We start from the raw sequence: 26538 nt of genomic DNA on the forward strand, positions 1-26538 counted from the left end.
AGAGTTACCTAGTGTTGCTTTGAAGCACTGTAAAAAAAAATAATTTAAAAAAGTATTTGACCTAAAGCCTTGCCGTCAACAGGATTAGAAAGTTCACATTTTAAACACTCTCCCAGTTTTTATTTGTTACCTATGGACCACAGAAAACCGGAGTTATGATCATTTTAGTTTCACAAGAATATATTCTCTCCACTAGAGGGCACTCATGCTCTTTGGACGAACTCTGCTTCATTTCTGTATTTTTTTTTTTTTTTTTTTCCTCTCGCTGCGATTCACTTGATTTTTTTTGTTTGTATTTCTTTGGCTTAATGTGGTCATGTCTGCGGCGGTCTTCAAATGGACGCATACTGTTAACTGATTTTTTTTTTTTGCACTGTTATTAACCAATATTTATTACTGAATGCTGTTATCACAGGCCACCTTACCTATACTGCAAGAGTATCACTATTACAAGTCTTTTTTTTTTTTTACATTGTGTTTTATTGTGTACATACTTTTTTATCCATTCTCTGTGTAAGTGTGTGTGCACTCTATGTGGTCTCTTTGAATCTCATGACACTTTGTGTAATGACTGTAAAGGCGTTCTATTCTAGTCTTCTTTTCAAATGTATAATAGTAACAGTTCATATAGGTAACTTTGTGCTGAGAAAAAAAAATACCATTGTTTAAAAAAAATACAATAAAAATCAAACATCGTAAGCAGTTACTCACAATGTTACCAATTGAGTATTATTTTCACCAAATACTTTTTTACTTGTACTTGAGTACATTTTTTTGGATGAATACTATTACTTGAGTATTATTATTTTTAAGTAACTCTACTCTTACTTGAGTAAAATTTTTGGCTACTCTACTCACCTCTGGTGACATTGCACGTGCGTGGGTGGCCGCCAGGTTCTTCTCAGTTTCCTTCTCTTGGTCAAACAACATGTGCAGTATGTTAAGAATGAGTATTCCTGTCAGCACTCTTGACTAAAGCAATGTTAGAGAGACCTGGAAGTGGTACCAGGATTTTAAAGCGTCAGATGTCCACTTGTTGATGTGTACAAAGGTAAGGTTGAAGAACAATCTGTTTTTGTGGGCAGCCGAATGCACAAGTGGCCAATGATCACTTTGTCTAATCGGCTTGTTGATGTGCCACACCTGTGAGTTGGCTGTATTTTCTTGGACACATGCTCACAAACACACATTGTAGACAGAAACCTGAACAATATTCAAGTTTTTTGCTTGAAAACAGGCTTAAACATTTAAAGTTCAGTTCATGAAAAAAGTTTTATTACCACACTTTATTTTTGTTTTAAAATAAACCTTTATCCATACGCTTTTGTGCCGTGATACGAGGTCCAGGTTAGTTTTTCACCATGCCCGAAGTGAGGAAGTGAGATAGTTTATGTGGCATACAGAGCAGTGTTATTAATAAAGGTGTTAGAGTATAACGGCCTTTCTAACGGTGTTATATTTTACAGTAGTGAGAAATCTAATTACTTACTATCTTTGCAACGCCGATACCATTACTGAGGATGTGAAGGGGCACGTTACTCCAATTTGGTTGAATGAAGCGTGATTTCAGTATTTAATATTGCTACTTCACAGAAGATTTAAGGATTGTGTTCTGCTTGTTGTGCCGTAGGCCTAATACAGTTTCAGAGATTTGCAGTGGTTAATGGTCAGTTTACATTAGTTTTCTTAATATATTTATAGTGGTATGAAAAAAGTGTTTGGACCATCTGGAATTTCTCACATATCTGCATGAAATCATCATAAAATGTGATCTTTGTTGTTAGAATTCGCCCCCCCCGGCCAAGCCGCACGAAAACGGCGACAGCCGAACGGAACTGGTGCTCCGCTGCTTACCGCTTCCGAGCGCCAACCGGGAAGGCGGACATCCCGTGCGTTCACCTCTTATGTTAACCCTTTGTTTTCCAAAATTTCCAGGTTCACGGTCAATCAGTAACAGTCACACTTTGGCTCAATAGACGATGTTTATTGATTAGAAAATGCAGAATAAATTAGATTTATTGATTACAATTCCACAAAAGCAGCAAACATATCAAAAACAAGCAAACAAATGGTAATGTGATGCTAGATTTGAGTTTGTCAATCTCAAAATCCCCGCGTTACGTTACAGCACAACTAGTTGTCCCTTAGATATGAAAATCGCTTACCGTGACAAACGAGTGGGAAGCCAACAACACTCCAGTAAAGCGTCAAAAGGACAAAAGCCAGGCGATCCGTACGTGACCCGCTGGTGGACCTCACTGGTCGCCCGGAAATGTTCGGTTTTTGTAGGGACGCACCCCTTGGAGGCGGAGAGGCCAACTTCCGCCCCTGAGCGGCGCATCCCCGTCCAATCACAAACATTTAAGCTACTTTTGGTTCAGCCCCCTTGAAAAAGGGCTTTTCACATGGGACAAATGAGCCGTGCTGCAACAGATGCCAACAAATGGTAAATATTATGGGTGCAAAACAAGTTATCTCTATGGCACCCAGGCGTGTAGTCAAACAATACTATGGTGCAAAACAAGTTATCTGGTGAGATTCTCAAGCGCGTCTCCTAACTATGGGAACAAGATGAAAAACAATAGAAGTTGTTACAATCTATGTCACAGAAGCAATCATACATCACAAAAGCATAATGTAATATTTTCCCCCATCACCCTTTGTACTGACTCCATGTTCCAAAAGTTTGAAGAAGACTCACTGAAAGCAGGTTGACAATTTATTCGTCAACAATGGTCAAAAAACAAGGCAAAAACAGACGATGGAATGCAAATCCAAAACAAGGCTACATAGAAAAGTCTCCGAGCAGCAAAATCTGTGTTATCTCAATGTCCAGTGTTTTTTTAAGTCCGTGGTGGAGTAGGCCGGGCCGAAGGTGTTGCTGAGTGTTGTTTCGGGACCATCCCTCTGTGGCCGGTTTTGGGCAGTTAGGTTCGTCCGTGGATGGGACGTGGTTGCCACAGCGATTGACGCTGGTCTTGATGTCCCAAGCGCCCGCTATCAACTTTCTTATCCAGGCTGGCACTACTTGTTTTAGGACAAAGCGCGCTGCTCTTTGTCCCTGTTGGTGGTCGGGAGAACTGATTGCAAGAGTTGGTGCGTCAATCTTGCTCGTGACGCACACGTTGGGCTTCTGTGATAAGATGGCGTTGTGTATCTATTCTGTTTCTTTTCATTAAACTATGGTGTGCTACTTATTTTATATTAGGTGAGTTAAAATAGTACAGTCCTACAGTAAATATGATAAATGATACTATTCGCTGATTAATTATTTTACGTGTGTTAGAGTAATGCAAACAGTTAGACAGTGCCTACGAGAAATGGTACCGTTTTTCTATTTCCCCCTCATGAGCCCAGATAAGGTGATTCACTTTACTGTGTCCAAGGACATGGAGTGAAGTCTGCCTAAACTATAGTTAGATGAATGTGTTAGACTAATGCAAACAATTATATGGCGTGTGCGAGAAGGGTACCTATTCTCTTCATTGTCAAAATCACACAGATGAAAAAACAGTGTCGGCTTTAACTAAAACCACCCAAACATTGATCGTTTTTCATATTTTAATGAGGATAGTATGCAAACAATGACAGAAGGGGGAAGATAAGTAAGTGAACCATCACATTTATTATTTTGTGCACCCCCGTCCCCCCGCTTTGGCAGCAATAACTTAAACCAGACGCTTCCTGTAACTGCAGATCAGTCTGCCGCATCGATCAGAACTAATCTTGGCCCATTCTTCACGACAAAGCTGTTGTAGTTCAGACAAATTCCTGGGATGTCTGGCATGAATCGCTGTCTTTAGGTCATGCTACAGTATCTCAATTTGGTTCAAGTCTGAAACTTGACTTATACCAGAGCGTCTGCCACACCAGAATGTGTATTTTGTTCTTCTGAAACCATTCTGAAGTTGATTTACTTTGTGTTTTGGATCATTGTCTTGTTGCAGCATCCATCCTCTTTTGAGCTTCAATTGTCTGACAGACTGCCTCAGGTTTTCCTGAAAAACATCCTTATAAACTTTTGAATTCATTCTTCCATTAATGATTGCAAGTTATCCAGGCCCTGAGGTCGCAAAACAGCCCAAAATCATGATGCCCCCTCCACCATGCTTCACAGTGGGGATGAGGTATTGATGTTGGTGAGCCATTTTTCCTCCACACATGTTGTGGTGTGTTACTCCCAAACAATTCAACTTTAGTTTCATCAGTCCTCAAAATATTTTCCCAAAACTTCTGTGGAGTGTCCAAGTGCTTTTTTGCGAACATTAGACAAACATCAATGTTTTTTAAACAGCAGTGGCGTCCTTCGTGGAGCCCTCCCATGAACACCATGCTTGGCCATTGTTTTACATATAGTTGATGTGTACAGAGAGATATTGGACTGTGCCAGTGATTTCTGTCAGTCTTTAGCAGACACTCTAAGATTGTTTTTTTTTACATCTCTTACTATTCTGCGCTGAACTCTTGGCATCATCTTTGTTGGACGGCCACTCCTTGGCAGCAAAAGGGCCAAACACTCTCCATTTGTAGACAACTTCTCTGACTGTCGATTGATGAACATCCAGACTTTTATAGATGGTTTTGTATCCTTTCCCAGTTTTATACAAATACCCAATCCTTGATCACAGGTCTTCAGGCGTCTCTTTTGACCGAGCCATGATGCACATCAGACAATGCTTCTCATCAAGACAATTCTTACAAGGTGTGTGTTTTAAAGTGGGCAGGGCAGCTTTAAACCACTCATCAGTGATTGGGCACACACCTGTCTTAAATTGTTTGGTAAAAATTGGTTTCAATTGCTCTTTTATTCTCCTTAGGCAAAAGGTTCACTTATTTTTTCCCCCTTCAGTCATTGTTTGCATGCTATCCTCATTAGAATATCAACACCTACAAAGGTTTGGGTTGTTTTAGTTAAAGCAGACAGTTTTTTCATCTGTGTGATTTTGACAAAGATCAGATAACATTTGATTTTTTGAAGAAGTTGATAATTTTTCATACCACTGTATATATTTGATCTAAATCAATACCAAATCTTCCAAAATACTGTATATAGTGTTTATATTCTTCAGTTAATATAAACATTTTTGATGTGAAAGATGTTATTGAATGTAATGTATAATGTAATAATGTGTACAACATGAAAAGTAACTTCAGTTACTTTGCTGCATAACTAATTACTCTTACAAGGAAACAAAACTGAAATAACGCGTAAATCGTCTATTAAAATGTGAAAATCTCCGCTGAACCATTGAGATCCGTTTTAGAACTACAGGTAGTCCACGGGTTTACAACGTAGACGATTTACGTGATTTCGACTTTACAACACCGGAATCTCGTCCGCTATTTTGGCTCCAGTCGTTCTGATGTATGCTTTTATTTTGGCGCAGGAAGCAGAGAGCAGATAGTACTTCCACATGCGAGTAAGAGTGCATGTAAACACGAAGAATGCATTTACGCAGACACGAGGAAGAGCGCATGCGCATACACGATGAAGTCGAGCAGCTGAGTGAGAGAGAGAGGGGAAAGAAAGTCATTTGTCGCTTGTGAAGAATCCACAGAGGCAACACCTGTATTTATCATCTTTTGTACTGTTTATTGTGCGTTTTCAATTGTGGTCAAATACTTGGGGTGAGTTTATGTGATTGTTTTTATTGATGTGTGGACGCTAACTGGAACATGTTAACTGTTTGTGTGGATGTTGTTACTATATCAGCAGATAGTTATAAACGCAAAATCGAATTTTTTTTTTATTAAAGATGACATTTTATTTTTATTTTAGTTTCATTCTGCAAGTGTGATGTCACGAGCAGCAAGTCAGCAAACCACATGGACGTCTGATTTCGTCATTTTGGAGCTTAGCTCGCTGTCTCGCTTGGACTTATCTCCGATGTCTTGGCGAAGACGGTACAGTAACGTAATGTTTTTGGATAGTTTTATTGAGATTTGGGGGGTATTCGAAGGGTTAATACCGATTTACGTGGAAATTCGGGTGACGTCGCCAGTGCAGGAACAGAACTCTACGTCGCCAGTGCAGGAACAGAACTCGTTCGTAACCCGGGGACTACCTGTATTTCCCAAAAACTTTTTTTTTTTTTTTTTTTTAATATTATGGCCATTTCATGAATAATTGAAATGCAAATCTTACATTGTGCACCTTTAAGGACATAATGTAATGACACCTGGACTGCTTTTCCATTTCTGGTACTACATTTGCAATCACGTTATCAGATAGAAACACACTGTAGATATTAGGAGTGGGAACCTATTGGTACTTCATGATACGATACGATTTGCGATACAAAGCTCACGATAATGATGATCTGACGATACGACGATTATCGATACATTTGTAGAATATCCTAGAATTATTTTCTGACCAACAAATAATAAACAGAAAAACAAGCTTCTGCTGTGAATTGGAATGAGTTTATCACTAGTAGACGTCCAATTCATTTGAAGTGGGAGGGATGGCAGCCAATGAACGAATGTTTATTGGCTGCCATCCCTCCCACTTCAAACGGATTGAACGTCTATGGCCGTCAGTGGCATCCAATGCCAGGCAATGAGGAAATTTTGGACCATTTAAGGTCATTTACCTGTTGATCTTCAGTTACTTCCTGTTAATATTAGGGTATTTTATGGGTCACTTCCTGTTGATTTTGAGTTACAGAACAAGAGTGACCTGGCAATCACCCAAATGAATAGGCAGTGACTCAAACTCAACAGGAAATGACCTATAAATGCTCTAAAATGAACCGCAAGTGACCTGTAAATGCCCTGAAAACCCCTAGTCTATAAGGATTGCGCGTCATGCACCGTCAATGCAGCCATATGCCCCTTTCCCACTGAAACTAGTGGGTCAATGCACGTTTTTTCCAACCCGATGCAACCCGCTAGCAATTGGCATTTGGCACCTTGCCCATTGACAAAAAAAAAAAAAAAAAGCCGTGTCTTTTTTTTTCACCCGTCTAACCCCCACCCCTCCTCGGCCATGCGTAAGGTTACGTGACGTCACCACGCTAAGATGCGCGTCGACAAGTGCGACCGAATTCATTCAGTTCAAGGAAGTAAACAATGCAGAGCAACATGGAAGCCTCCTTTCTCCACGGATGGAAAGGAGCTGGTAGGGCTCATCATCTTTCCAATGCTGGGACATGTTGTTCAATGTGGTGCGCTACTGGCTCCTTCTTCGACTAGCTTTGTTGTGAGCATCGACGTAACTACGGTTGTGGGGCGTGTTAAATGGGAGGCGACTGGCACGTTGTTATGACGCATCACGTACGAGCCTACGTCACCACGTAGATTAGGGTGTTGACTGTTGACCCGGGGTTTTGCTTTCACACTGCATGACGATCAGAGCCGAGGTGATTTTAACGCGTGTTTGTGGGTTGACATGGGTTTTTTGGCCAGTGGGGAAGGGGTATTAGAGTTAACTGAGACACACTTATGGTGGAAGATTTTGGTAGCAACTTGTTGGTTCCTTAAATTTTATTTTTTTAGACAATGACACCATTTTAAAACGATATCTCGATTTTTGGCAGGAGCATATCGATAACCTTTTGGGATACAAAGCATCCCCATTTCGATATTTTGTCACACCTCTAGTAGATATGCAGTTTAAAAACAATTAATAATGACTCACAGATTGTACTCTACTCAGTTCACGAATATTTATTGTACTCTACAAGTGTAATAAGAAATCTCCACGTGGTTACAATGAAGATTTGTAGTGAATGAAAGTGTGCTCTAACCATCATTTTAGGTTGAAAAGTCCTATTTAGAGTAAACCACAGACATGTTTACAATCCTTATAAAAATAGTTTAAAAAAGAAAAAGTTTGTACAGGACACAATCACAGGGACAGGACCTTTAGAATAAGCAATATAGTTTTTAGTCATATAATGACTAGTGACCACATATTTATGTGGACAACAAGAGGGTTTAAAGACTGATTTTCTCCAACCGGTCAAACTATCCATTCCCTCTATACTGGGCTCTTATTTGGTTTGGCCAAATAATCTTTTCTCTTGCACACTCTCCTGTTCTCATCGCCTGGACAGGTCACCTCCTGTGAATCAAGATGAACAATAAACGATAAGTGGTAAAATAAAGTGAACAGATGGCTATTAAACATTTGTTTTTTAATTTTAAAAAATCGAGAATTTTTACTCCATGCTGTCGTTGTTGGCATATGTATTTTATTGTTAAAATACTGAACTAATATTCAATCCATTTTCTGCAGACACATTAGCCATATTTGCATGTAACACAAGTACTGTATGTAAAAACACCTACGTGAGGGGAATTAGTGGCAATGTGAGTCATCTGCATGTTTGTGGCCGCAATCATGAGAAGAGAACACTCACACATATCAACTGATGGCAGCTGGTTTGTGTGCGTGTGTCAAAGATTGATTACCATAGTGACCAAATCCGTCAGACGTGGTGTCCGTGGGATTGTAGCACTGAGAAGGGAATTTGAGCTGGGGGATGCTCCGTGTTGTACGGCGGCTACATCCAATTAGCTTACGCAATCGAAGTGGAATCTGTGATTGAATTATTGATGGTTTGGTAAGGTTGTAGAAAAGCATTGGATATGTTTAGTTCACCAATTTGATGTTATTATTCTCCCCTTTTAATGAACCTATCCTTTTAAAGTGTTGGTTCTTCATATGCACTATTGTAACTTGCAGTGGTGGAATGTCACAAAGTACTTCGTTAATGTACTTAAGTACATTTTTTTTGTATCTGTACTTGAGTACAAATATGAAATGGTGCTTTTGACTTCTACTTCACTACATTTTACAGCAGGTATCTTTACGTTTTACTCGACTAGTTTTCAAACTGTCGCCTGCGTTACTCATTTCTTTTGTCTGTTCTCTTTATCCCTCATTGTGAATTGACCGTTTCGTTTTCATACTTCCGGGGCAAATGATAAGCCAGTGCAACTATACCGTAATTTAGCACGAGAGCCAGAAACACGGGTACAAACAAGATTAGGCAAGTGAACACAATATTGACCAATAAAAAACTCCACACTCTTAGGTGGCAGTCTGCACTTGATAGTTGCAATCCGCCATTGAGTTAACTTTTGAAGTTTTTGAGCTTTTTAAACTTCTGTTTACAGTGCAGTCAATGTTATTAGCTGTTTTTCAATCCTGCACAGTCACAAAATTTGGTGCAGAGATTGAAGAGGTGGGGGATCAGCCTGTTAGTGCTCAGACCACACGCCGCACTCTACATCAAATTGGTGTGCATGGCTGTCACCCCAGGAGGAAGCCTCTTCTGAAGATGGGACACTAGAAAGCCCGCAAACAGTTTGCTGAAGACATGGATTACTGGAACCATGTTCTATGGTCTGATGAGACGAAGATTAATTTGTTTTGTTCCGATGGTCTCAAGCATGTGAGGTGTACAAAGATTAGTGCGTCATGCCTACAGTCAAGCATGGTGGTGGGAATGACCCCCCACCCCCTCCCCCCCAACAACTCTTCAATCTCTGCAGCAATGCTGACAGCACTCCTGTAACGAGTCACATGACATTTTGGAGGGAAAATGACAAGCAGTACTCAATTTGGACATTTAGGGATGTATGTAGTTCCCATGTGGTGTACTCACGTTTGTTGCCAGGGGTTTAGTTATTAATGGCTATATTTTGAGTTATTTTGAGGGGAAAATAAATGAACTATTATATAAGCTGCACACAGACTACTTTTCATTGTGTCAAAGTGCCATTATGTTAGTGTTGTCACATGAAAAGATATAAATAAATATCTGCAGAAATGCGAGGGGTGTACTCACTTTTGTGATACACTGTATCAGAGGTTGTGCTAGACTTTTTCGTTGTCTGTCATTTTGACTGACAGTGTCATAAAAATCCGGTCATAATCTATTTTTACCCGTCACTTACATTTTTAAAATGATAATAATGACATATTCAATAGTATTTAGTTTTCATTCATTTTTAATTAATATTCTGTCCGAACAAGTTTAACAAGAGGCAGACAGACAGCGGAGTGCACCAATCAGCGACGGGCAAACGTGCCGTTAGCAAAGCGACGAGGGCAGGACGAGGGACTTGCGCGCGGAAGTAAACATACGAGGAGAACGGAGTTTATTCAACATGGCTAGCGCGAGATAGACTGTTGTCAATGTCTCGTGTCGATGTGTTTTAGCTCATTTAAAACTGAATTTACCGCGGATTGGAACATATTCTCGGCTCTCCCGCCATCCGTGTTGTTGTAGAGACGACTTTCGGCGCGCAAGAGTGACGTTGCTCGTGAAGAACACGTCACGCAAATAAACAAATCTGATTTGTCGATTGATTTTGTACCTACTCGAGAGGCTGTGTCCCAGACTTTTCTCTCAGTGTTTGAAAAATACAGGGAGAACAGTCTGGCCGTGCCAGGCAAACACTCAGCTGCCTTGACATTTTTCCGAGTAAGGCCAACGACGTCATGCATCAAGAGAGACAATAGCTAATTAATATGCTCACTCGCCACCCTGTGGTCTGGGGTGTGAATTGCAACCTGTCAAAATGTCGGATGGACTTCAGTTTTTTCTGTCACCGTTTTAAAAAAAACGGTCAACGACGGAAAATATTCGGTTAACGCGACCCCTGCACTGTATATATGTGTGTGTGTGTACTAGGGCTGTCAAACAATTAAACATTTTAATCGAGTTAATTACAACTTAAAAATTAATCGTAATTAATCGCAATTCAAACCATCTCTAAAATATGCCATATTTTATTGTAAATTATTGTTGGAATGGAAAGATAGGACACAAGACGGACATAAACATTCAACATACAGTACATAAGTACTGTATTTGTTTATTATAACAATAAATCCACAAGATGGCAATAACATTATTAACATTCTTTCTGTTAAAGGGATCCATGGATAGAAAGAGTTGTAGTTATTAAAAGACACATTTGAGTACAAGTTTAAGTAATTTTATATTAAAACCCCTCTCAATGTTTTCGTTTTAATGAAATTTGTAAAATTTTCAGTCAAAAAATAAACTAATAGCTCGCCATTGTTGACGTCACCGAGCAGGACGTCACATGGGCTCTTCTACTTCTTTCTTCCACAGTTTCTTTCACTACGTAAGGTAGTGATTAAAATACACCACAAGGTGTCAATGGCGAGTTTTAAATTAATTAGAGATCTAGCCAAGGCAAAGTCTGAGTAAGTTTAATGTGTATTTTGCATAGCTATTTTGACTGGGAATGCCAGTTCTCTTTGCATTGAGCGCTTTTCTTTTTGTGAAATTATTTTTTGGGGAGATAGGAATACTATTTTTGTTGTGCTTTAACTAAATGATAATGTAGCCACTTAACTGTTCCGCCCAAATGCATGATGGCAAGTTGGGCAACCATGACTATCAGTGTTGGCTGCAAATGGTATGCACAGTATGTTCTGCGATGTTCAATTAAGCGTGTTGAGAAAAAGATAGTCTCCTATGCGAGATAGGAAAATTAGTTCTGTTGTGTTTTCATTAAATGATACTCTAGCGACATAACTGTTCCGCCCAAATGCATGATGGGGAGTTGGGCAACTATGACTGTCAGTGGTGGCCACAAATGCTATTCAATATGATCTGCGTTGTGTTCGATTAAGCGTGTTAAGAAAAAGATCTTCTCCTGTCAATGTTCAATACGTCATTCGCCAAAATATTTATAATTGTTGTGAAAGAGTTGCCAAAGCATTAGCCAATAAAAGGTGTGGTCCAATGAAAGCCTGTGTCCACTCGCATTTCTCTGCCTTTTCGCTCTCAATGTGCTAAAATAGCGTCATTGTAAATTGTTTGATGCAGCGCATGATCGGGTCATTCCGTGCATGCGTTTTATATATATATATATATATATATATATATATATATATAGTGCCTTGCAAAAGTTTTCGGCCCCCTTGAATCTTGCAACCTTTCGCCACATTTCAGGCTTAAAACATAAAGATATGAAATTTAATTTTTTTGTCAAGAATCAACAACAAGTGGGACACAATCGTGAAGTGGAACAACATTTATTGGATAATTTAAACTTTTTTAACAAATAAAAAACTGAAAAGTGGGGCGTGCAATATTATTCGGCCCCTTTACTTTCAGTGCAACAAACTCACTCCAGAAGTTCAGTGAGGATCTCTGAATGATCCAATGTTGTCCTAAATGACCGATGATGATAAATAGAATCTACCTGTGTGTAATCAAGTCTCCGTATAAATGCATCTGCTCTGTGATAGTCTCAGGGTTCTGTTTAAAGTGCAGAGAGCATTATGAAAACCAAGGAACACACCAGGCAGGTCCGAGATACTGTTGTGGAGAAGTTTAAAGCCGGATTTGGATACAAAAGGATTTCCCAAGCTTTAAGCATCTCAAGGAGCACTGTGCAAGCCATCATATTGAAATGGAAGGAGCATCAGACCACTGCAAATCTACCAAGACCCGGCCGTCCTTCCAAACTTTCTTGTTAAACAAGGAGAAAACTGATCAGAGATGCAGCCAAGAGGCCCCTGATCACTCTGGATGAACTGCAGAGATCTACAGCTGAGGTGGGAGAGTCTGTCCATAGGACAACAATCAGTCGTACACTGCACAGATGAAACCAAAATTGACCTTTTTGGCCACAATGCAAAACGATATGTTTGGCGTAAAAGCAACACAGCTCATCACCCTGAACACACCATCCCCACTGTCAAACATGGTGGTGGCAGCATCATTGTTTGGGCCTGCATTTCTTCAGCAGGGACAGGGAAGATGGTTAAAATTGACGGGAAGATTGATGCAGCCAAATACAGGAACAATCTGGAAGAAAACCTGTTGGTATCTGCACAAGACCTGAGACTGGGACGGAGATTTATCTTCCAACAGGACAATGATCCAAAACATAAAGCCAAATCTACAATGGAATGGTTCAAAAATAAACGTATCCAGGTGTTAGAATGGCCAAGTCAAAGTCCAGACCTGAATTCAATCGAGAATCTGTGGAAAGAGCTGAAGACTGCTGTTCACAAACACTCTCCATCCAACCTCACTGAGCTCGAGCTGTTTTGCAAGGAAGAATGGGCAAGAATGTCAGTCTCTCGATGTGCAAAACTGATAGAAACATACCCCAAGCGACTTGCAGCTGTAATTGGAGCAAAAGGTGGCGCTACAAAGTATTAACGCAAGGGGGCCGAATAATATTGCACGCCCCACTTTTCAGTTTTTAATTTGTTAAAAAAGTTTCAATTGTCCAATAAATGTTGTTCCACTTCACGATTGTGTCCCACTTGTTGATTCTTGACAAAAAAAATTAAATTTCATATCTTTATGTTTGAAGCCTGAAATGTGGCGAAAGGTTGCAAGATTCAAGGAGGCCGAATACTTTTGCAAGGCACTGTATATATATATATATATATAAGTGCTGTCAAATTTATCGCGTTAACGGGCGGTAATTAATTTTTCTAATGAATCACGTTAAAATATTTGACGCAATTAACGCACATGTCCCGCTCAGACAGTATTCTGCCTTTTGGTAAGTTTTACAGCAAGGCTTTTTGTGCTGTCTAACAGCGAACTCTTGTGGTCGCTTTGTGACATGGTTTATTGTTTTCTTGCCAGTTCAATATGGCTGCACGACGTCTCGGGCTGACGCCTACGTTGTAATGTTGTGCTTATATGATCCTTGGACAAGATTTGTCCGTAAGTATGGTTGTTGTAAAGAATGTACATATTATGTTAGTAAGCGAAATGTATATTTTTTGTATGAGACGCTTTTTGTTTATGTTTAGTGAACCTGTATAGCGTGCTAAGCTAACGTTGTTGCTAATGCAATGCTTGTGTACTTTTTTTTTTTGTAGTTTTACGATGGTCTAAAGAGGACAATGGTTTGAGGCCATTTTTTTAATAAATCAGATGAAAAAGGAAGAAGTCTGATTATTAAGGCGTCATTCACCAGCTGTCTAGCTTTGGAAAAAGTAGACGCTTCGGAGTGAGGACAGCATAGACAGATTTAAATGACAGTAGAGTGAAATGCCCACTACAGTCCTTATGTACCGTATGTTGAATATATATATCCATCTTGTGTCTTATCTTTCCATTCCAACAAGTTATTTTACAGAATATATATATATATATATAATTTACTGAAAAATATGGCATATTTTATAGATGGTTTGAATTGTGATTAATTAATTTTTAAGCTGTAATTAACTCGATTAAAAATTTTAATCGTTTGACAGCCCTAATATATATATATATATATATATATATATATATATATATATATATATATATATATATATATATATATATGTGTGTGTGATGGTTCATTTCCTTATATATGTATATGTATACGTATATTTCAAGTAAATTTTAAAGCTAGTACTTTTGTACTTTTACATGAGTATTTTTTTATCTCGATACTTGTAATTTTTTGCACCTGTGTCTGTACTTTTACTTAAGTAAAATAAAAAAAGTGAGTACTTCATCCACCACTGGTAATTGGTCCATTTACAAGAATTTATCTAATCAATCCAATACGAGACGGCCATTGACATCACTTTAGTTACATTTGCTTTCCCTCACCTTGGCAGCTGGTGCATTCACAGCTGTGTATGACAGGCAGGACAACCGGTTCGCTCTCACCGCTGTCACACAGCAAGTTGAGGAAACGGACGGGGTTGTTCGGGTCCAAACGGTAGCTGCAGCAATCGCACGCAGACCTCAGGTAGGGCTCCTGTGTAGACATGAGATAGTAGACTTCCTAAGTTTATTAAGTTAAATTATAAATTTAATGATATGATCAAATCTATACACAAGTTGAATGGTAAGGATTTTGGGAAAGACTAATACAAACTCAAAACACTACAGTGGATGTTACACGATGTGACATGCAGACAGAATAACAAAATGCAATTCCATGTATACTCTTTAAATACAACAATTGACAATCAAACAAACCACAATAGCAAACATAATTATAAATGGAGCTCATTATTATTGTCATGGCAAACATTAACATTCAGCTTTTGTGCTGTATTACATGAAGTGTTAATTGAGAGAACTGCCTCCTGTTCCATTGTCCATTTTTCGACTACCGGTAAGTATGGCACTTCCAGTCTTTGTGATAAATGCACAGATGACTATCGCAGCATACCATTTCTTAACTGGTTACCATGCCCTGTTGCCACAGTAACAGTAGGTAACGACACATTTGGCTCAGCTGATGTTTATTTTTACTAATCTCTCAGCATGACTGACTCTATTTTTAAAGTGGAGATGTATGGATGCCAACAGAGAACAAAGTCTCCATGGTGATGTGGTGCCATCTCTGCTGTCTTGCGAGGAGGATAAAGGTAAAAAAATAAGGGTGTTCAAAAGAGGCAGACAAGCTTTAACGAGCATAGCACATAACCTCCAACATTCTCCTTCACGTGCACTTATCAACATGTCTATATTTAGCTCAATGGTGACTCAACACCTAAATGATGCATGTGCCCAAACAGAGTATGTATCTCTTTGCACAGATGGTCATTTGGAGTCATATACAGGACCTATTTGCTGATCACGGCAACTTTCCCGACAGGCAGTTGTAGTAAGAAACACTGTTGGCACAGCTGTCGTGACCCATGGAAAGAAGCTTTAAATGGGACTGATCACAATCAAGCAACAGTTATAAATTGAGGAAGTCAAGGCACCAATGTATAATGAAACTTTAGTTTAAAAGCCTTTATGTTAGACAATATGGAGCATTAATGCTAAAAAGTCAGCCACCACCCTGTAAAGTACAAGAAAATAGAATGAGAACATTTTGACACATTTTAGCTCATTTGAATCTTTTTTTGTTTTTTGGTTCTCTGCTATAGACTATATATTCCTTAACTGTGTATGTCATGAAAATCCTGAGCGCACATGTGTTGATTACAATGCTTTATTAAAGTAAATAAGTGTGGCAAAGTTGGTTTGAATATGCTTCAGTAAAGAATGTAAGTATTTGAACACCCTGCGACTTTGCAAGTTCTCCCACTTAGAAATCCTGGAGGGTTCTGAAATTTCATCGTAGTTGCATGGCCACTGTGAGAGAGATGATCTAAAAAGAAAAATCTTGAAATCACATTGTATGATTTTTATAATGCTTTATTCGTGTGATACAGCTGCAAATAAATATTTGAACACCAGGGAAAATGAATGTTAGGAGTTTGAGCTACCTCCAAAGACTTTCTGTTGGATTTGGGTCTGGAGACGAGCTAGGCCATGCTAGAACCTTGTTAAGTTTCTTACGAAGCCACTACTTGGTTTTCCTGGCTGTGTGCTTCGAGTCACTGTCATGTTGAAAGACCAGGCACAACCCATCTTCAATGCTCTGATTAAAGGAGGAGGTTGTTCCCCAAAATCTCACAATACAAGGCTACAGTCATTCTCTCTTTAATACAGTGCACTCGCCCTGTCCCATGCGCAGAAAAACATCCCCAAAGCATGATGCTACCACCCATATGCTTCACAGTAGGGATGGTGTTCTTGAGATACAGTGGGGCAAGTATGTATTTAGTCAACTACCAATTGTGCAAGTTCTCCTACTTGAAAAGATTAGAGAGGCATGTAATTGTGAACATAGGTAAACCTCAACCATGAGAGACAGAATGTGGAAAAAAAACAGAAAATCACATTGTTTGATTTTTAAAGAATTTATTTCCAAATTAGAGTGGAAAATAAGTATTTGGTCACCTACAAACAAGCAAGAATCCTGGCTGTCAAAGAGGTCTAACTTCTTCTAACGAGGTCTAACGAGGCTCCACTCGTTACCTGTATTAATGGCACCTGTTTTAACTCATTATCGGTATAAAAGACACCTGTCCATAACCTCAGTCAGTCACACTCCAAACTCTACTATGGCCAAGACCAAAGAGCTGTCGAAGGACATCAGAGACAAAATTGTAGACCTGCACCAGGCCGGGAAGACTGAATCTGCAATAGGTAAGAAGCCTGGTGTAAAGAAATCAACTGTGCGAGCAATTATTAGAAAATGGAAGACATACAATACCACTAATATTCTCCCTCGATCTGGGGCTCCATGCAAGATCTAACCCAGTGGCGTCAAAATGATAACAAGAACGGTGAGCAAAAATCCCAGAACCACACGGGGGGAGCTAGTGAATGACCTACTGGGACCACAGTAACATAGGCTACTATCAGTAACACAATGCGCCGCCAGGGACTCAAATCCTGCACTGCCAGACGTGTCCCCCTGCTGAAGCCAGTACACGTCCAGGCCCGTCTGTGGTTCGCTAGGGAGCATTTGGATGATCCAGAAGAGGACTGGGAGAATGGGTTATGGTCAGATGAAACCAAAATAGAACTTTTTGGTAGAAACACAGGTTCTCGTGTTTGGAGGAGAAAGAATACTGAATTGCATCCGAAGAACACCATACCCACTGTGAAGCATGGGGGTGGAAACATCATGCTTTGGGGCTGTTTTTCTGCAAAGGGACCAGGACGACTGATCTGTGTAAAGGAAAGAACGAATGGGGCCATGTATCGAGAGATTTTGAATGAAAATCTCCTTCCATCAGCAAGGGCATTGAAGATGAGACGAGGCTGGGTCTTTCAGCATGACAATGATCCCAAACACACAGCCAGGGCTACAATGGGGTGGCTTCGTAAGAAGCATTTCAAGGTCCTGGAGTGGCCTAGCCAGTCTCCAGATCCTAACCCCACAGAAAATCTGTGGAGGGAGTTGAAAGTCCGTGTTGCCTAACGACAGCCCCAAAACATCACTGCTCTAGAGGAGATCTGCATGGAGAATGGGCCAAAATACCAGCAACAGTGTGTGAAAAGCTTGTGAAGAGTTACAGAAAACATTTGGCCTCCGTTATTGCCAACAAAGGGTACATAACAAAGTATTGAGATGAACTTATTGACCAAATACTTATTTTCCACCAATGATTTGCAAATACATTCTTTAAAAATCAAACAATCTGATTTTCAGGTTTTTTTTTTTTTTTTTTCCTCCACATTCTGTCTCTCATGGTTGAGATTTACCCATGTTGACAATTACAGGCCTCTCTAATATTTTCAAGTGGGAGAACTTGCAATTAGTGGTTGACTAAACCCTTTCTCCAAACACGTTTAGTGGAACTATGACCAAAAAGTTCTGTTTTACTCTCATCTGACCACAAAACTTGCTCCCATGACTCCTCTGCATCATCCAAATGGTCATAGGCAAACTTAAGACGCGCCTTGACATGTGCTGGTTTAAGTAGGGGAACCTTCAGTGCCATGCATGATTTCAAACCATGACGTCTACTGTATTACCAACAGTAACCTTGGAAACGTTGGTCCCAGCTCTTTTCAGGTCATTGACCAACTCCTGTCGTGTAATTCTGGGCTGATTCCTCACCTTTCTTAGGATCATTGAAACCCCACGAGGTGATATCTCACATGGGGCTCCACTCAGATTGAGATTGACCATCATGTTTCGCTTCGGTGGACTTTTTCTCACCAAGCTGCTTGGCAATTTCGCTGTAGCCCTTTCCAGCCTTGTGGAGGTCAACAGTTTTGTCTCTGGTGTCTTGGGCTCTTTGGTCTTGACCGTGTTACACGTTTTAGTCGTACTGATTGTCTGGGGTGGACAGGTGTCTTTGTGCTGCCATCGACCTCAAACAAGTGCATTTTTTTCAGAAGAAAACATGGAGCGGAGGTGAACTTTTAATAGGCGGACTGACAGGTCTTTCAGGGTCAGAATTGTAGCTGACAGACAGGTGTTCAAATACTTATTGGCAGCTGTATCACACAAACTTAAAAATCATGCGTTGTGATTTCTAGGTTTTTCTTTATAGATAATCTCTCTCACAGCGGACATCCACCTACGATGAAAATTTCAGACTCCTTCATGATTTCTAAGTGGGAGAACTTGCAAAATAGCAGGGTGTTCAAATACTTATTTTCTTCACTGTATATAAATCACGACCAAAATGCCAACAGTAAATGGTAAGTATACACTTAAATAGCACATTTCCAACATCAAGGCACTCAAAGCTGAAACTGAACAATGCCACCCCAAATGTATGAGAAAGGCCCCTTCAATAAATCATCTGTCATAAAATAAAAAATAAAAAAAAACGGACAAATGACTATGTTTGTACCTTGCAACAAGATAAGACTTAATTAAACACTCAATTTATTGCAAAATATCTGTATGTTTACATGTTTACAACACGATTATATCATTGTTACAGGAGCAGTACCTGGGGGGGGGTGCTGGGGGTGCGACCGCACCCAAGCCCAGGCCTCTAAGGGACATGGTTTGTGGGCGTAAAGTGGGCGTGGTTGGGTGAGAGATGGTCAAACAGAAAGGTGAGATCGTGCACGAAGCTGTATATACAACCCCTGGCAAAAAGTATGGAACCTTGTAAGGAGTCAAGAATCTGCATTGGACAAGGTGTGAAGAGTCAATAATCTCTACTGAACAAGGTGATGATGCTGGAACTTTTGTTTGGTGCTGTTCCAGTGAGATTTAAAAAGATGGATGCCTGAAGAAAACATCAAAATTCCCCTCAATCTTTGACGACATGGGACTGCATGTCAGGCAAAGGCACTGGGTAGATGGCTGTGGTTAAATCTTCAATAAATGCACAAGTTTACATTGAAATTTTAGACAGCTTTCTTATCACTTCAATTGAAAATATGTTTGTCATTTTCCAAGATGGCAATGGATCATGCCACAGAGCTAAAACTTTTAAAGCATACCGTGGAGAGAGACTCATCCAGTCAATGTCATGGCCTGCAAACAGCCCAGATCTAAACCCTTTTGAAAACCTGTGGTGGAAATTTTTAAAAAAATGGTCCACAGCAAGGCTCCAACCTGCAAGGATGATTTGGCAACTGCAATCAAAGAGAGTTTGCACCAAAATGATAAAGAATACTCATCAAGTCCATGTCTCAGAGACCGCAAGCTGTCGTAAAAACAAGAGGTGGCGCTACTAAATACTACGGATGTGTTTTGTTATTTCTTTGTTTTTCATGATTTCATATTTTTTTCCCCAGAATGGAGTGATTCCATATATATTTCCCTGCACTTGCTCAATGAAAGTAACATTTACTGACCACTACAATGTTTTTATTCATTTCTTTAAGTGTTTCTGAATGCTAAAGAGTTGCACTTTGAACTAATTCATTATATTTTCAAGCTTTTTATTTGAGTTTGTTCTACATGATAAAATGTCTGAGTGAGTGCTCGTCCGAGACCGGTGCATCCATACTTTTTGCTAGAGGTTGTATTAGGTATTAAAATATGTCTGTCAGCCACTTGTTCGGTTGGCCGGAATGGCCCGCAAAAAAATTTCCACTTGCACCCCACCACACACACACGCAGACGATTGTCTAGAGGGGCCTGTGAAACTGTGGAGGAGCCCGTAAATAACTGTCAACTAGTACCCTTAACTCCTCGTCGCACAGTCCACCCGGGGGTCCCGTTTATGCTCATCGCACCCAGGCACTGTTTATATTTGTTCCGCCACTGGATATTTAACATACTGTATCCTCCATGCTCTTCACTGTTCAGTTGTTGTTCATTTTCTATTTATTTGCCACGTTCAATAAAATAACTGTCAGCTGCATTATGAGTGCATGCATGTGTGTCTTAGCTTCTCCATACCTCCAAGATGACATCAGTCCTGGAGAGACAGCGACCCCGACAGAAGCTGACCTCCACATTGTCAAGCCGACAGTTCCCCTTTGTGATGTTTTTGACCTGTACGTAGCGGCGGCACTCTTCCACAGGCTCGTCTGACAGATCCACACGTAAGTAGAGGACGTAGACAAGGGGGAAATATAATCAAGTTAAAAGAGCAAGGGAGAAAGAATTGAGAATTTCGGCTCCAATTTGCATGAGAAAGGAAGAGGACAAAACCATAAGACGGGAGAGCCAGATATTTTTTCTTCTGGGGAACAACGTGACACTGCTGATGTCCCTTAGCATGCGAAGCGATAAGATTTAAGGCCAAGGGTAGTTTACGTAATGCAATCTCTTGCTAATCGGCCACTATAGCAACCGGCACTATGTTTCCGTCATTTAATGAACCACTAAGGATTCTCCAAAACTGGCTGGCTCAGTTATTGTATGGGTTGTGATTTCTGCAAATTATTTACCTGTAAATGGCTTCCTGCAGACTGGGCAACAGCTGCCTGGTTCCTCAACTTTGACTTCCCCCTGAAGGCGATGACAATACATGAAATTTGTGTAAGTATGCCATTTCTTTCTATGGGAAATGAGCAATATAGAAGCAATAAAATATTTATTTCTCTTCACAATTTAAAAGCGATCAATGAATTTCAAGTGACAGTAAAAGCTTATGCACTACTTTTTGCTACTTGTTTCACTGACCATTGCATATTTCTGTCAATAATGGAAGCCTATTATCAGTTTTGCTTATGTGCAAAGATGTAGAAATTGAAGCTGCTGAGGTGGAGAGATGTAGTCTAAAGAAAGGCCGCCTGTCCCAAGTTGCTTGTCTGAGAATAGCTGCTTCGAGAATGCAGAGCTAGTCAAAGTTTGGCTCCCAACACCTGCTTTAGCTCAACCCTGACTCTTCACTGCACCATTATTCTATCAAACATCGACACACCTAACTGTTCACCCTGAGGACATTTCCTCCCACTCGGCACCGCCGGCAGTCTACCCTCAGGGATATAAGCAGGAACCGACTCACTAAGAGGGTGGGAGTGCATGAGCAGAATGACTTGAAGAACTTAGAGCTGACAGCCTGCATGAATGTGTGATGTTTTCTGCTCATTTAAAAAGGGAAAAGTCATAGAAAAACAAAATTCCTGATGGCTTTTTAGTATAAACCACCTATCTTTACCACCTACCATGTCAAACCACCTCACAATCCGAGAAAAATAAAGACAGACCAATGTGCACCATAAATGGACATTTTAAAGCTCACCGTGTGATTAACTCACCTTGAAAATTTGGCCTTGTCAGCAATTTTATTTCTAACCCAGCTTTCATAAAGCACTGGTGAACTAAAGACATACATTAAACAAGCGTATATAAAGAAGGTAATTGACGCATCTGTTGTAACCCCATCAGCACGGGTATAATTTTCATTTTCAATTTGGCTAAAGTAATATTTTAAAAGCTTGTCGTTCCGTTTAATGGAATAGGAAAAAAAGTATAATTTATATTGATGATCAAAGTTCCAATCCATTGAATGTGAAATTACGCAACTGTATATTGGTGTGTTTACGTGTTCAAGCACTGTATAAGCTTACAATGAATGTGGAGACCAAATGTTAAATGTCAAATAGGCTACAAAAAATGGATACATATTTCATATGAACTTTTTCTTCTCCTGCCAGTACATTGGGCATACATAATTGACCACTCAGACGGATGTTCCTTGCAAAATGACCATTTAACCACCCGTGTGTTTTCTTACTTCTGCCTTTTATACGGAAGCAAAAAAGTGGCTGTCAAAAGGGGAAAAGAAACCTTTAATTCCCCAAATTTCTCTTGCACACTTATACAAATAACATCCAATTCGTCTCCATAAAAAGTACATTGATGAATGATTTTGATTTAAAGCATAATAGTGTTTTGCATTTGTGCACTAGGCTATGGTTGGGGGAAAAAAAGGTAACACTTTGACATTAGACCGTTATAAGTCTGTCATAATTACAGTATGACATGACACTGTCATGAGTAGAGGTCGACCGATATGAGATCTAAGAATATTTTCAGCCAATTGTCGATATCCAAAGTCGATTTTGTGAGTCGATATTATTTTTTTTTAAAGCACATAGATTATGAAAGGCATTTTTTTTAATTGCTTGGTGTAAAAAAAAGGCCTACACCACAGCAACAAGAGTGCCACATGTTGTAGTGGATGTGCAATTTCTAGTGCTGTCCCAAACAGTTATTTTTCTCCCGATTAAGCTATCGATTATCTTTACGATTTGGTCACCAGCACCGCTGGACTGGCCATCGGGCATACCGGGCATTTGCCCGGTGGGCCGATGGCGATTTTGGCCCGGTCCTGAATTTTTTTTTTTTTTTTTCCTAACGGCATTAATCACATTGGTACACAAAACTGGTAGATCGGCCCATCAGTCAAGATTGGTCATGGGCTGGACCAATTACAAACGAGGGCCGATGCCCCCTCCCTCTTGATCAGAGGTATCAGATATACATTAATCAGACATACAGAGAGAGGAGATAAACAAAATGGATAACTACAAGAAAAGGAAAGGAGGCGCGGAAAAAATTAGAGATCGAAAGAGACAAGCCCTTCATGCGGATGCCGCTAAATGTGTTAAAATAACACAGATGTTTGCCGGTGGCGAGCTTCCTCTTCAGCGACAGCAGCAACCACAGGTTACGATGGCGAGGGTGACCGTCAGGTGGATGAGGGGAAGGGGAGGCAGGAGGAGAGACCCGCGGCCGCCGGCGGTCCGAGTGGAGGGGAATCTGAACTTCAGGTAAGAAGTGTTGAACTGCAGTCTATCTGGTTCAGATATGAATTAAGCGTGGGTGTAGTTTATTTTCATTGCGCTCGCTAACTCTTAACACCGCCAATAGTTATAATTAGGCCGTTAAGCAATTTAGCTAGCTGTGCATGCAAACTAACATGATGGGGTTTCTCTAATGCTGGACGGTTTCTATTATGCTATTCTAGTTGTAATTGTGTTAGTGCTTAAGTAACTTTATTTTATTAAGTTAGTTAGTAAAGTATTATCTCTATTTGTTAGGTAGTTAAAAACTTTATAAGGTCGAGCGGACGCGCCGGCGCGTCCGAGCACATAACTTTTTTTTTGTAAGATAACACAGGCAAGATCTAGCCTGGTAGTTTCCATTCAAACTTCTGTCAAAAGTGCGAAATCTCAACTATATGACAGTTTATGAGTGGTCTCAATTGGCCAAGTTAAACCATATTTATGGTAAGTCGATCACTCCATACTTTTCATGATTATTTGTTTCTTAAGTTGTTTCGGATCTTAATGAAATTTTCAGGAAATGTCCACTCTGGGACAAGGAAGAGATGATTCAATTTAGATTTAGAGGTGATCCGGATCACTGTCTCGATCCAGGATTTTTTTGAAGGATTCTTTATCATTGCAGAATAGGGCGATTTTCAGCATATGTGTATGCAACTCCAAGAAAATTGCCCAGATTGTTTGTAAAAAAAAAAAAAAATACAGGACATGGCCATGGTAGTTGCTATGAAATGACACATTATGATTTGAATTGTGCCAATATTCTGGGTACTGTGATCCAGTACATGAGAAAAATAGGGACTTATCACATTTTTTTGACACAGTGAGGTAACAGATGAGGGTACAGACATACAAACAGGTATGTGCTCTCTGAGTGTTTTTATAGTTACAGTCTGTAATTTACACATTTTTTAATTTTTTTTTTTTTTTTTTTTTTTTTCTTAGATGTATTTCCGGTTTACACCATGTGGGGGCCTATTGGCCAGTGAAAGAGGAGAATTGGGGTGGGGGTGTCTATAAGACTATAAGCTAAGTGATTGAAAGGGGTAGAGTGTACACAAATCAGTTCTGTGATCTAGAACCCAGTAATCGTGTGAATCTCTTATGAGTGTAAGCCCGTTGGCGACCAACCCTACGCCGCCGCACCGCCAATCCTGGCACCGGAACCCCCAACCCGAGCATGCCCTACCACATCCAGCAGCACGCAAGCCCCACCGGGCACGCGACAGCCACGCAGACGGGTGGAGAAACCGCGCGGACGCCAACCCAGGGCCACGGCCCCCACCCAGCCAGCCCGGGGAGGGAGGGCGGGCGGGGGGATGGGGGGGCCATGCGCAGCCCATCCCTCCTCCCGCCGCCCAGCAAAGGAGCCACCGTCCCCCCCCCGGGACCCAGGGTGGTCCCCCGGGCCACCCGCGCGCCCATCAACCGGCCTTCAGGGATGGCAGGAGGGGACGCATCACCAACCCCACGCCTACACCCACCCCCGCCCGCCCACCCGGGCCACGAGCCACAGCCACAGCCCCCCAACCGGCACGGCACGCCACGGGACCCCCAGCGGCCCACCAAGCCCCAGGCAAGGCAGGTAATTTACACATTTTAATATTCATCTCAACTCTGTGTCCTATTTTTCAGGATCCCATCATACTTTGTTCATTGTTTGTTCAGGAGTTTGCCCTAAGTAAGTACTATATGGAGTATATGATGCAACTATTTTCCCAGATTTTTCTAGAAACCAGTACTGTGATCATACAAGTCCATAAAGTGTTATTCTTTATCACTTATCATCCTCTGTCTCCTTTCACTTTTTAAAGGTCTCCGTGTTTGAGGGCCTATTCTGTGGATATATTTATTTGCACTTTTATTGATGGAGTAAATAAATGGTCTATGAAAAAAATCACTAAATCTGTCATTTATTCATTTTAATATATTCATCAATGATCATGTCTCACCTCTATTCCGTATTAATCCCTGTCCTAATTTCAGGATCCCATCATACGTTGTACATTGTTCAGGAGGTTAACTAGACCATGCAGCCTTTTGATATCCGCTAAGTACTGTATAGAATATTGGGACTGGAAGGATGGTGTATGTTTAAGTTTATGTTTAAGTATATATACACCAACAAGACAGTGTGAAAGCATTGTCACAAGAATGTTTGTTTTCATTCATAGGCTTAATTGTCTTTCCATCAATACCTGGTGGGCCGGTCTCGGCACAAAATGCCCGGGCCGATTTTTTTGTCCCAGTCCAGCCCTGGTCACCAGCACCCCCCCAGTTCTAAAGGATTGGATGTCGAGGACCGGCAATGGCAGAAAATGACTTAAATGAGTGATTTGTTTTGCAAGACTGATGCTATTTAATTGTTAATCATATATATGGCGGAAAACACAGACAAGAGTGAAAAAGCAGTTTCTGCTCTTGCACTCCTCTTTAAAAGAAACTGCTGTATTTTAAGCCAAAAGAACTGTTGTGTTTGATAGAACTATATGTCTATATGCTGCCATCGCAGATTCATGGCACATTAAGCCTGCAAACTACCTTTAATTTGGCCATTTTACCCTCAAAATCCCCGTTTACAGACGTTGCGCAGCAGTTTTTGTTTTAACCCAGCCATGAAAACAATTATATTTATTATTCAAAATGTCCGTCATTTTTAGCTTAGAATCATTAATTGATGTCTAATATTTTGTTAAAAAAAAAAAAAAGACAAAAAAAATTATTCACTCGCATATTTTAAGCTTTTAAACAATTACGTCACAATGGAAAAAAATGGCGTCTGTAAAAAAGTATCTACCTCATAACTATCGCTTAATTGTATTTTTTTGTTACTGTTGCATTTTCCTGGATATGTTCAAACAAAGAAAAATTGAAAAAAAAAAAAAAAAAACGTTTAAAAGGGTAAATATATGAAAAAGAAAATCTCGACCACTCCTTAATGTCTGCGATTTCTGCATCGCGACCCTTGTCCCATGTTTCACCCATAAAATCCCCCCAAAATATAGCTGTGGCCATTCACAGCTGTGTCTTGACACTCAGTGTTACATGAGACATGGAGTTT

General features: G+C 40.3%; 1 protein-coding gene across 1 annotated transcript in view; it reads right to left on the reverse strand.

Moving 5' to 3' along the window:
• Positions 1-7660: 7660 nt before the first annotated feature.
• sspo (SCO-spondin) overlaps positions 7661-26538 on the reverse strand; it is a 267780-nt gene continuing 248902 nt past the window's right edge. The window contains exons 114-117 of the mRNA XM_057823943.1: positions 21132-21192; positions 20638-20768; positions 14571-14721; positions 7661-8068 (exon numbers count right to left, since the gene is read on the reverse strand). Of these exons, the coding sequence (XP_057679926.1) occupies positions 8046-8068; positions 14571-14721; positions 20638-20768; positions 21132-21192 (366 nt within the window). The 3' untranslated portion in view covers positions 7661-8045. The remainder of the gene's footprint in view (positions 8069-14570; positions 14722-20637; positions 20769-21131; positions 21193-26538) is intronic.

This window comes from Corythoichthys intestinalis, chromosome 20, assembly GCF_030265065.1.
Source record: "Corythoichthys intestinalis isolate RoL2023-P3 chromosome 20, ASM3026506v1, whole genome shotgun sequence".
In the NCBI taxonomy this organism is placed as follows: domain Eukaryota; kingdom Metazoa; phylum Chordata; class Actinopteri; order Syngnathiformes; family Syngnathidae; genus Corythoichthys; species Corythoichthys intestinalis.